Source organism: Capra hircus, chromosome 12 (assembly GCF_001704415.2).
Source record: "Capra hircus breed San Clemente chromosome 12, ASM170441v1, whole genome shotgun sequence".
Lineage (NCBI taxonomy): Eukaryota > Metazoa > Chordata > Mammalia > Artiodactyla > Bovidae > Capra > Capra hircus.
In genome coordinates, this window is record NC_030819.1 from 33,316,658 (window position 1) to 33,328,783 (window position 12,126).

Below are 12,126 nucleotides of genomic sequence, written 5' to 3' on the forward strand. Positions count from 1 at the left end.
CAGTAAGATCCTCTGGGGAAGGAAATGGCAACCTGCACAGTTTTCTTGCCTGGGAAATCCCATGGACAGAGGAGCCTGGTGGGTTACTATCCTTGGGGTCACAGAGAGTTGGACACAACTGAGTGACTAAATCACCACTGCCACACGTGTATACATATATATTTATATACAGGGAGAGAGGGGTTCCTTACATATTGGTTCCCAATACATAAAGGAGAGGAAACCTGAGTATGAACATCTCCTGGGCTGACTATTGCTCAGTTTCTATCTTGAAAGTCTGTTTCCATAGGACAGCTACCGGCCATAAGTCTCCAGAGACAAACATAAATACACGTTTGTGTGGGCAAATGGAATTAGAGCAGCTTTCCAAGTGCTTCTGCAGTGAAAGTGAAGTTGCTCAATCGTGTCCGACTCTTCGCGACCCCATGGACTATATCCTACCAGGCTCCTCTGTCCATGCAATTTTCCAGGCAAGAGTACTAGAGAGGGTTGCCATTTCCTTCTCCAGGGGATCTCTGACACAGAGTGGTTCAGAGGGTAAAGTGTCTGCCTGCAGTGCAGGAGACCCGGGTTCTGCAGTGAACCTGCACAAAAAACATACCCATGCTTTGCACAAGTCACAATTCATATGGTGTCATTTCCTTTAAACTTCATTTTGCAAGAAATTCTGGAATGCTAGATCTTACCTATTATTCTGCTTCAGCTGGTTAGGAGATGAAACAGCGGAACTGGGCTTTGGAGGTATCGGAGGGTGAACAGTTGGTTCCCTTTAGAACAGAAAACAGCAGTTCATTTCACCGTGGAAACCAGGTAAATTTTGGCTTCTATTCACCAAATGCGTTTATTGTCTATGTGGAAATATCTCACGCGTCTTACAACCCCCGTGCATGAGCTATTGGAAAGGCCAGGACGTTTGGAGTTCTAAACTTTAAAGAAGTCAAATCTGTAAATTACAGAATTCATTTAATCAGATTTTTGGAAACCCTGTCCTCCCCAGCTATAGCTTGAAACATTATGTGTACTTTAAACAGCTTAATAATTTACTAGACTATTTCACTCAAGTTGCGATATTTTGGGTCAGCAGCACATGAACAGAGTAAATGGTTCCTGGACTAAATTAACATATAAGCTTCTTTAGGAATTATGTCAACTATCAAGCTGCTATGGAAACAGCAAGAAAGGTTTTCAATTCCATAGACCTTAAGATGAAGTTGATTTGAAGCTCTTAACTAAATCCACCTTAAACATTGACAGCACAGGCCGGTTTGATGCTGGCAGAGCTTATAAACACTGTCAGCCTAAACTTTCCAACAAAGCACCAAGACAGCCTCTGAAATGGCATGATTTGATCACCCAGGCACTGAAACAGGCGATTATGGGCATATTTGGGGTGGAGTCAGCTCTTTATTCGGGTTTCCCTGGTGGCTCAGTGGTAAAGAATCCACGTACAGTGCAGGAGATGCAGGAGACATGGGTTTGATCCCTGGGTTGGGAAAATCCCTTGGAAGAGGGCATGGTTATCCACTCCCGTATTCTTGCCTGGAGAATCCCATGTCCCACAGAGGAGCCTGGCAGACTGCAGTCCATAGGGTCACAAAGAGTCAGACACAACTGAAGTGATTTATCATGCACACACACAGCACTTTACCTAGGGCATGTCACTTCCCTACCCCCGAACTCCCACCCCAGTAGTGCCCCATAATCCTCGAGTACGTTCCATAGAAATACCCTGTGATCTCGACTCTGTACCTCTCTGGCTTCTGCGTTGCACTAGGGAGCATGTAGGCTCTGGAGTTGGGCTGCCTGAATTGCCAGCTGTGTGATAAGGGCCTAAATTATTCCAATTCCTCATTTGCAGTAACCCTTCCAACAGCACTGTGGGGGTGCTGTCGGGACTGAATGAAATCATGCTTTTATTTAACACATTTATTGGTAGTTTTCTATGCATGAGGCACTCTACAAAGTGGATAATTTCCCTGTTTTCAGAAGGTTTTCAATACACAAATAGATAAGTGGCAGATGAAGAAAAGTACTAAGAAGACAATAAAGCAGGGAGAGAATATAGTGATGGTGTGGGAACACCTGTGTGTGAGGTGAAATATAAGCCAGGACCTGCAGGAAGTGATCAACTGAGCCAGGAGGATGTTGGAGAAAGAGCATCATCAGCTTTGCGATGGCAACTGACACTTGCAACTGGATGAGACCGCCCAGGAAGTCAGCCTAGGCAGAGAAGGAAGAGGGCCAAGGCTGGAACCCCGGATCCCAGCAACATTTAGACATCAAGAATATGGGGAGGAAACAGCAAAGGGATCTGAAGAGAAGCAGCCAAAGAGAAAAGAAGAGAAGAGAAATACAAGGGTGTGGTGCCAGGAAGTCAAGGGAGACAAGGAGTACTCCTTTCCGGAAGGAGTAACTAGCCTTGCCAAATGCAAGACATTTGACAGATCAGATAAAACTGGAGTGAAGAGTTACCGTGGTGTTGGCAATATAGGGGTCATTGATAAACCTGACGAAGGCAGTTTTGATGGAGTAGTAGTGAAAAAAAAAAAAAAAACAACCTCCTAGGAGTGGATCTCAAAGAAAATGGGAGGCAGAGGGATAGACGTAGAGATTTCTTTTGAGGCACTTTGCAGTAAGAGGGAAGAGAAAATTGGGAAGCTACCTGAAAGTTGGTAGGTCAATGAAAGGTACAAGAGTATGTAGATATGCCAATGGAATGTTCCAGGGAAGATGGCAAATTTGATGGTTCAGGAGAGTGAGCAGAAAATGCTTAGACATGGGAAGCAAGAAGATTGAGAGCGCATGCAGGAAGGCTGGTCTTGGAAGCACAGAGAGCGAGCTCATTGAATCCTCTCTTCAATCCCAGAGATAAGTATTCTACTTCTTCCTACTTTATAGATGAAAAGATGCAGGCACAGAAAGTGAAAATAAATACCCTGTAATGATACAGCTGGTAAGGGGCAGAGTGCAAAACCCAAACCAAGAAGTCTGGCTCCATAAAGCATCCCCCATGATGCTGTCTCTCATAAGGATTCTTTGGGCAACACCAATGGCTCCGCTGAAGTCAATGCTCATGGAACTACAATAAGGCCAATACCCATTGCTTTCTTTTGCCATACTCGGTTCTTCAGGGGCAGGAACAGATTGAACAGAGAGTGGATTTAAGGAAGCTTCTAATTCAGCCAAGACAGTGCAATAAAGACTGATGACAGGGAGGAGAAGGGGATCTGTTAGGAGGTGATTACAGTGAAGGGCTGTGGGAGCTGAGATGGACATGGAGGAAAGTGAGGATGTGAGGGCAGAAGGGCTGTGGAAAGATGGTAGAATCAATGGACTGGGGGTTGTGGGCCTGGGAAACTTCTGGCATCAGAGGACTGGAGGGGTTGAACGAGAAAGTGTAGACAGAAGGTGGGTAGATGGAAAATGGAAGCCAGAAAAGGGAAAGCTTTGAAGTTTTGTAGTGTATATGGTTTCTTACAAGGGAAAAATCTGTGGGTGGCTGGGGTAGGGCAATGTACAAGATCATTGGAGAGGAGATCAAGAAAGTGAAAGTCCAGGATGGGAAGGATCCATTACATGAATTTGGGAATCACCAGGCATTATGAGGGCTTCCCTGATCGCTCAGTTGGTAAAGAATCCACCTGCAATGCAGGAGATGCCAGTTCGGTTCCTGGGTCAGGAAGATCCACTGCAGAAGGGATAGGCTACCCACTCCAGTATTCTTGGGCTTCCCTTGTGGCTCAGCTGGTAAAGAATCCTCCAGTACTCTTGCCCGGAAAATCTCATGGACGGAGGTGCCTGGTAGGCGGCAGTCCATGGGGTCGCTAAGAATCGGACATGACTGAGCGACTTCACTTTCACTTTTCCCTTTCATGCATTGGAGAAGGAAATGGCAACCCACTCCAGGGTTCTTGCCTGGAGAATCCCAGGGATGGGGGAGCCTGGTGGGCTGCCGTCTATGGGGTCGCACAGAGTCGGACACTGAAGTGACTTAGCAGCAGCAGCAGCAGGGCTGGGTCAGGTTCAGTGATGCACAGAGCTCTGCAAGGATGGTCCAGGTGATAAGAAGTGATCTGACTGGGGTTCCCATAGGGATCCATGGCCACAGGGGTGGGGGACATGACTGAATTAGTTCGGAAGCTTTTCTGGCCGAGTGTGGCAGTGAGTCCTTGGGTGAGAGAGAGTGGAGGAGTGGACACAGAGCACAGTGGGTCTTCTGGTCCTTGTGTTGATGGTGGCTTTGAAGCCAGCAAGAGGGCAATGCAAGGCTTTAGAACACTGCCTGGCTTAGTGTAAGGGTTGTGGCTGCTGTTGTTTTCATGCCAAGTGATCCCAGCGCTGTAACGGAGCCAAACCATAGGCACTTCCTAACCCCATCCCACCCCACACCACGGTCTCTCTCCTCTGGGGCGTACCTCCTGCTACCTTCCACCTGGAGAGCCCTCCTTACCCTTCAGCCTCTGGTTAAGGGGGTTACTGGGTGGAGCGGTACCCAGTGCTCTGGTGAACACTCTTCTATGTCTCCCAGAGTAGTGCACCTTCTTCACAACACATACCGTGCTGGTCTGAATTGCACATAATTTTCTGTCTCCACCCTGGCTGGACCGAAAGTCCCTAAAAGGATAGTTACACACTACCAAGTACTAGGATTGTACACAATATTGGTGCCTGATAAAGATGTGTTGGAAGAGGGAGCGATTGGCTGAATTTTTATTTGGTAAGAAGGAAAATGGGTACTGAACAGGAGTCTAAAGCTTTGAAAATCTGTTCAAGGTTACCTGTCCCATAGAAGTCCATTGTCCATTGTTGACTCCACTATCAAGTACCTGGTAGCTCAGCTGGTAGAGAATCTGCCTGCAATGCGGGAGACCTGGGTTCAATCCCTGGGTCGAGAAAATCCGCTGGAGAAGGGATAGGCTACCCATTCCACTATTTTTGGGCTTTCCTTCTGGCTCAGCTGGTAAAGAAACTGCCTGCAATGTGGAAGACCTGGATTCGATCCCTGGGTTGGGAAGATCCCCGGGAGAAGGGAAAGGCTACCCACTCCAATATTCTGACCTGAAGAACTGTATGGACTGTATATTCAAGAGGGTCGCAAAGAATCAGACACAACTGAGCAACTTTCACTGAGTACCTAGAGGGTGCTGGCTGCTCAGATGAGTTATTGTGTAATATGATATGCCTGCAAAAAGTAATTTACAGGAAAACACTCTCCCCAGGCAATTAGATGTTCTTTTATTTGTATTGATTGTCATCATCTTCTCTTCTCAAAACATATCCCTGTGTTGCAACAATGTAATGTCACTCAAATGATAATGTGTCTTTCATGCATCTGTGTGGATGAGCTGGTTATATGCATCTCTTCCAGGGACAGAGGAAAGGATAAGAAGTTGGTTGGCCCCAGATATTAATGAGTCTACACAGAGCACTGGATATCTGAAAACAGGCAGGAAAGTAGTAACAAGATGGAAAGGAGGTTTACAAAAAAGGAGACAAGGGATGGTGCCCAACTTTGTTTATGCCAGAATCACAGTGATACAAAGCTAAGTTTCTTCCATGTAAAGTGGTGCTAAGTTACTTCAGTCGTGTCTGACACTTTTGTAACTCCATGGACTGTAGCCCACCAGGCTCCTCTGTCCGTGGGATTCTCCAGGCTAGAATACTGGAGTGGGTTGCCATTTCCCCCTCCAAGGGATCTTCCCAACCCAGAGATCGTACCCTTGTCTCTCATGTCTCCTGCATTGACAGGTGGGTTCTTTACCACTAGCCCCACCTGGGAAGCCACTAAGCCCTCAAAGAGGCCGGAAAAGATTGCCTGGGTGTGTCTGAGAGGCAGAGATGAGTAGAGAAGAAGATCTGGGTGTACAGGAAGGAGATGGTTTGGGGAAATAAAAGTCAGATGTGCATTTGTGAAGGCCAAGAAAAGCAGAGAAGTGAGAGTAATGCATTTACACCCCTGCTGGGCTGGGCCAGGGCAAGGCCACGCTGACTTCAGTCCATCTCAGAGGAGCTTTTTGCATCTCCGCAGTGACAGTCACAGATGACAGAACCCCGGCCCTGGGGGCAATGAGAGGCGTCATTCAAGCTGAGCCAGGAGCTTGAGGCCACGCCAAGCGGGGGCTTTAGAATGCGAGAGTGAGACAGGAAGCTGTGGCCTGGAATGTTTCGAAGAGACAAAAACAAGAGACATTCCCGTGAAATGATCTTGTCTGAACACCACTGTGAGATGCGCATTTAAGCTTGGATCAGTTGACCCTGGTTCTCCCCTGTCTTTCCCTCCAGCCTATAAGACCTTCCACGGGGTTGATGACACCACACTAGCTGCTATAATTGTAAAAAATAACTTCCAGGGATCAAAAGGCAGCTTTCCTGGGCAACATTTGAAAACCTGCAGATTGTAGCCTGAAGGCCAGAGCTAATAGAAATAACACTGTCAACCTGTTTACGTTCCCTCATTTCCATAAGCTCCTGCAAAGGTCACCTCTTTGTATTATGGGTTTTTGGAAAACATGCTTGGCTCTGTGACTCGTGTTCCAGAATGACTTTGTGAAGAACCTTTCTATGACGCAACACAGGTCAGGGTTGAAAGAATATTGACTCTTAAAAACTGATGGTGAGTTTTGTTTTACTTTGTGAAGTGACTTAGCAGCTTAGCAGCATGCTTAGCTGTTGTAGTCTGCCAGTAGAATTCTTATTCCAACAATAGCGAAAGAAATGGAACTTACATTTTTTTGAGCTTCAGTAACATGTCAACTTGTCCAAGTTGAGATACTTCTCACATACTTTATTTTATTTAGTTTATATCTATCCTGTGGAATGTGTGTATGTGTGTGTGTGTGTGTATTTATATTTATATATATATATAATATATACAATTTTTTTTTTCACTGAGTCTCAAAAAAGGCAAGCAATTTGCCCTGGGTCACACTGGTAGTAAGTGACTCAGCCAAGGTTCTAACCCAGTCTTACTCGTGTCTGATTCCATGCTTTCTCCTCTATATCAGGCATCCCCTTGGTCTGTGGCCTGTTAGGAACTGGGCTGCAGAGCAGGAGGTGAGTGGTGGGCTTAGTGAGTGAAGCTTCATCTGTATTTACAGTTGCTCCCCACCACTCACGTTACTGCCTGAGCTTCACCTCCTGTGAAGATCAGCAGAGACATAATAGACGTAATGCACTTGAATCATCCTGAAACCATCCCCCCTCCCTAGTCCACGGAAAGATTATCTTCCACAAAACCTGGTGCAAAAATGTTGGGGACTGCTGCACTCTATTGTACTGCATTAAACCATTATTCTTCCAGGTATTTCCAATGAAAATCTAATAACAATAAGAGATCCTGCATTATTTGCTTGCCCAAAGGTGTCAGTTCAAAAGCACTTATTCCACAACTGCCCTAGTTATTATGTTAGGACATATAACAAGCAAAGTTGGGCATTCAAGACTAGGAAAGGTGTGATGTGGTCCATGGTCTCAAAGAGCTTGCAGAATGCAAGGCATTCTAAAGATTCCAGAAAATAATCTTTCGATTATTTGTTCAAAAGCATGATTGCTCTAACAGTGTCCTACTTTCAGTGGCCAGGGGCCATTTCAATGAACCACACCACAACAAAGAGCATGCACTGAACAAAAATTTCAGAGACCTAGGTTTTAGACTAGTTTTGCCACTGACTTCCAGTTTGATCATGGAAAGAACACTGACCCTCTCTGAAGAATCTGCTTCTTCATTTATAAAAGGATGAGACTGGCTCAGATCTGTGGCTGGCAAACCACGCCATGATCATGAGAAGGCAGAATATTGCAAGCAATCTTCAATTCCACAGTAGTCGTGAATACTACTTGCTATGCGCTAAGTACCCTGAATGCTCATATACTGTACTTTCTAAATGTATGACTATTCAGTTGTGGTTAATAAAATTTAAATGGCATGATTTAATATAAGAACACAAATAAACTTTAGCTTCTAATAGACACAGAGGGATAGAAATTTTCAAGTATTGCTGAATTCATAGCAGCACATTCTGAATTAACTTTCTCCTCATTCTATTAAAATACTTTAAAAAAATAACATATCCTGACTCAGGTTTATGTTTTAATTATTTTGAGTAAATATAATTGGTATTCTAGGCATTCAGATACAATTTTAAAATCACTATACTTTGACATTTTACTGAGCGTTTTAGACTTAGTTTTTGCAAAATGGCTTCTAGTTAATACAAGAAGATGTTTGTTGTGATAAAAATTAATATACTGATTTAATTTAGGGTGACAGCAAACTTCGTAGAAGGCTTGGTACCAATAGAGTTAAAAATGTTGCAGCATAATTAGAAAAGCTACATTTTACCATTTATAGTTACAGATGGGAAAATATAACTGTAGTGCAAGGTTGCCATAGCAACCCACTTCTCAATCAGATTTTTTTTTTTCTCCTCCATATCTACCAATCAGCTAAGTGGAAGTGAAAACCACTGAAAGAGAAGAGATTGAAACAAATATGGACGAGAAATTATGAAAGTACGTAACAAGCATTTCACAATATGGTGATTTCCTGCATGTGTTTCCACTACTTTAATTTTACCAGATATTATGCAATTTATTTTCTGACTTTGGAAATGATTGCAGAAAAAAACACATTGGTTTTTTTTTTTTTTTTTGGTGGTGCTGGTGGTTTGCTTCATTGCTTCTCCAGAATCACTACAATGGGTAACACTGTAAACATTCATATTGTTTAAGCAACTGCTACCTAAATCTGGCTTCCACGAGTTTCTTAAATGAGCTTCATATGCCATCAAAGCACTGTATCTCTGCATCACCTAAATACAAAGGCATATGTACTTAAATTTACCGTAAACAGAATACCAAGAGTTGAAGGTGCATTCTAAAATCAGAAGCGACTTTAATATTAACTTCCTAGAAATGCTGCATCTGTATTTTATTGTGATTTGACTGAGCACTTCTCACGAATGGCACCTATTATCCACACCATTGGCTCAAGTCCTGGCATATGTTATCACTCTTTTAAAGACTCAAAGAAAAGAAAAAGTTTAAGAGCTTGAGAAATTAAGATAGACACCAGTGATTGCTGACAAATTGCTTTGCGTCAGGCTTTCTGATAAATCTTAAAATGAAACAAGTGGAAAAGGAAAAACTTTCACTGGCTCTGCCCTTCTAATAATTTTCCATATTGATGACACATGTATTTCTTTTATATGTATTTCAGAATCTTGAATATATAGAGCTCAAATTACATTACACCAAAACATTAAAACAGAAGCAATATTCTGAAATAATGAAAGGGATTTGAACACGGGAAAGGGGGTAAACCCGTGATCACAGAGGAAGGAGAGACAGATCACTGCAATGAGGAACAAAAGTTGTAGAGCTAAAATTTGATTCAGTCCTGATTAAAATGGAAAGAAACTATAGGTTCTGATGGCAGTTGAAAACAGGATTTCAGAGGAAATAATCTTGTTAACCCAGGTTGACAGGCTTCCCTGGTAGCTCAGCTGGTAAAGAGTCCACCCATAGTGCAGGAGAGCCCAGTTTGATTTCTGGGTTGGGAAGATCCCCTGGAGAAGGCATAGGCTACCCACTCCAGTATTCATGGCTTCTCTCGTGGATCAAATGGTAAAGAATCCGTCTGAATGCGAGAGACCTGGGTACAATCTCTGGATTGGGAAGATCCCCTTGAGGACAGCTCGGCAACCTGCTCCAGCCAGTATTCTTGCCTGGGGAATCCCCATGGACAGAGGAGCCTGTCCTGTGACAGAGACGGGCTACAGTCCAAGGGGTCGCAAAGAGCTGGACATGACTGAGTGACTAAGCACAGCACACACAGCACATACAGGTTGGTCATTTCCCTTCTGAACAAGAGAAGAAAGAGATCAGAGAACATTTATATCCAAGGACCAAGGAGTTACATTAGAAAGCAGCTAGAAAGAGTTTTATTTAAGCTCAGAACTTTACCTGCTGTGTCTTACTACCATGAATTACAGCTTCTTTCTCTACGTGTTTTATCAGAAAGAGGGCAAGAGACTTTCAGAGACATTTGACTCTTAATTCCAAAATGTTGTTTGATCAGCAGAACTTAACCTTCTCATTGCAAGACTAATGTGTGTCATACATAAAATGACACATCTTAAGAAACTGCTTTTTTTCTTTAGCTCTACTATATAGTTATATTAGAAAATTTAACTTGCTCATTTAAAATCTAGTTGAATTCACCGATGTGATAGACATGAGTCTGAGTAGGCTCCAGGAGTTGGTGAGAAGCCTGGTATGGTGCAGTCCATGGGGTTGCAAAGAGTTGGACACAACTGAGTGACTGAACTGAACTGAATTCACCAACCTCATGTTAATTACATAGAATAAGATGTAGATATATTTCTAGATGTAGCTATAGAAATATCAATGGCTGTAGACATAAGCATAGACTTGTAGAGTGATAGGTACAGATATACATACAAATATAGAGAAAAGTGTGATATTATGGGTTCTTCTATTGATTTAAAAAAAAAGCTTAAGACCCTTTGGGTGCAGCTAACATCATACCTGTAACAGATTTTAATCCAAACACAACACCAATACAAGTTGTCAATCCAAACATGACTAAGTTTGGTTCTTCCACACTATGTAAGTCAAGAAAGGGAAAACTGAGGAATGGGGTAGTCCATGGGGTTAAAGATCACAGAGAGGTTCAGTTTAGTTCAGTCGCTCAGTCATGTCTGACTCTTTGCAACCCCATGAATCGCAGCACTCCAGACCTCCCTGTCAATCACCATCTTCCGGAGTTCACTCAGACTCATGTCTATCGAGTCCGTGATGCCATCCAGCCATCTCATCCTCTGTCGTCCCCTTCTCCTCCTGCCCCCAACCCCTCCCAGCATCAGAGTCTTTTCCAATGAGTCAACTCTTCTCATGAGGTGGCCAAAGTACTGGAGCTTCAGCTTTAGCATCATTCCTTCCAAAGAAATACCAGGGCTGATCTCCTTCAGAATGGATTGGTTGGATCTCCCTGCAGTCCAAGGGACTCTCAAGAGTCTTCTCCAACACAACAGTTCAAAAGCATCAGTTCTTCAGCACTCAGCCTTCTTCACAGTCCAACTCTCACATCCATACATGACCACAGGAAAAATCATAGCCTTGACTAGATGGACCCTAGTCGGAAAAGTAAATGTCTCTGCTTTTGAATATGCTATCTAGGTTGGTCATAACTTTTCTTCCAAGGAGTAAGCGACTTTTAATTTCATGGCTGCAGTCACCATCTGCAGTGATTTTGGAGCCCCCAAAAATAAAGTCTGACACTGTTTCCACTGTTTCCCCATCTATTTCCCATGAAGTGATGGGACCAGATGCCATGATCTTCGTTTTCTGAATGTTGAGCTTTAAGCCAACTTTTTCGCTCTCCTCTTTCACTTTCATCAGGAGGCTTTTTAATTCCTCTTCACTTTCTGTCATAAGGGTGGTGTCATCTGCATATCTGAGGTGATTGATATTTCTCCCGGCAATCTTGATTCCAGCTTGTGTTTCTTCCAGTCCAGCGTTTCTCATGATGTACTCTGCATAGAAGTTAAATAAGCAGGGTGACAATATACAGCCTTGACGTACTCCTTTTCCCATTTGGAACCAATCTGTTGTTCCATGTCCAGTTCTAACTGCTGCTTCCTGACCTGCATACAGATTTCTCAAGAGGCAGGTCAGGTGGTCTGGTATTCCCATCTCTTTCAGAATTTTCCACAGTTGATTGTGATCCACACAGTCAAAGGCTTTGGCATAGTTAATAAAGCAGAAATAGATGTTTTTCTGGAACTCTCTTGCCTTTTCCATGATCCAGCAGATGTTGGCAATTTGATCTCTGGTTCCTCTGCCTTTTCTAAAACCAGCTTGAACATCAGGGAATTCACGGTTCACGTATTGCTGAAGCCTGGCTTGGAGGATTTCTTTACTAGCATGTGAGATGAGTGCAATTGTGCGGTAGTTTGGTTGGGGGGAAAAACATTCAGGAAAATGATCTCTGCTTGTAATAACTGGGAATGGGTGTGTGGGAGAAAATGAAATCTCTGGGAAAGATTAGGTGATGGAAAAATGAAGGTTCACAAAATGAAGAACAGAAATGAGAGTGAATGTTGG

At 43.5% G+C, this 12,126-nt stretch overlaps 1 protein-coding gene across 9 annotated transcripts in view; it reads right to left on the reverse strand.

Annotated features, from left to right (window-relative positions):
* SCEL (sciellin) overlaps positions 1–12,126 on the reverse strand; it is a 124,403-nt gene that overhangs the window by 68,918 nt on the left and 43,359 nt on the right. For all 9 annotated transcript variants that reach the window (XM_018056487.1, XM_018056489.1, XM_018056485.1 and 6 more), the window contains one exon: positions 687–767. In XM_018056487.1, the coding sequence (XP_017911976.1) occupies positions 687–767 (81 nt within the window). The remainder of the gene's footprint in view (positions 1–686; positions 768–12,126) is intronic.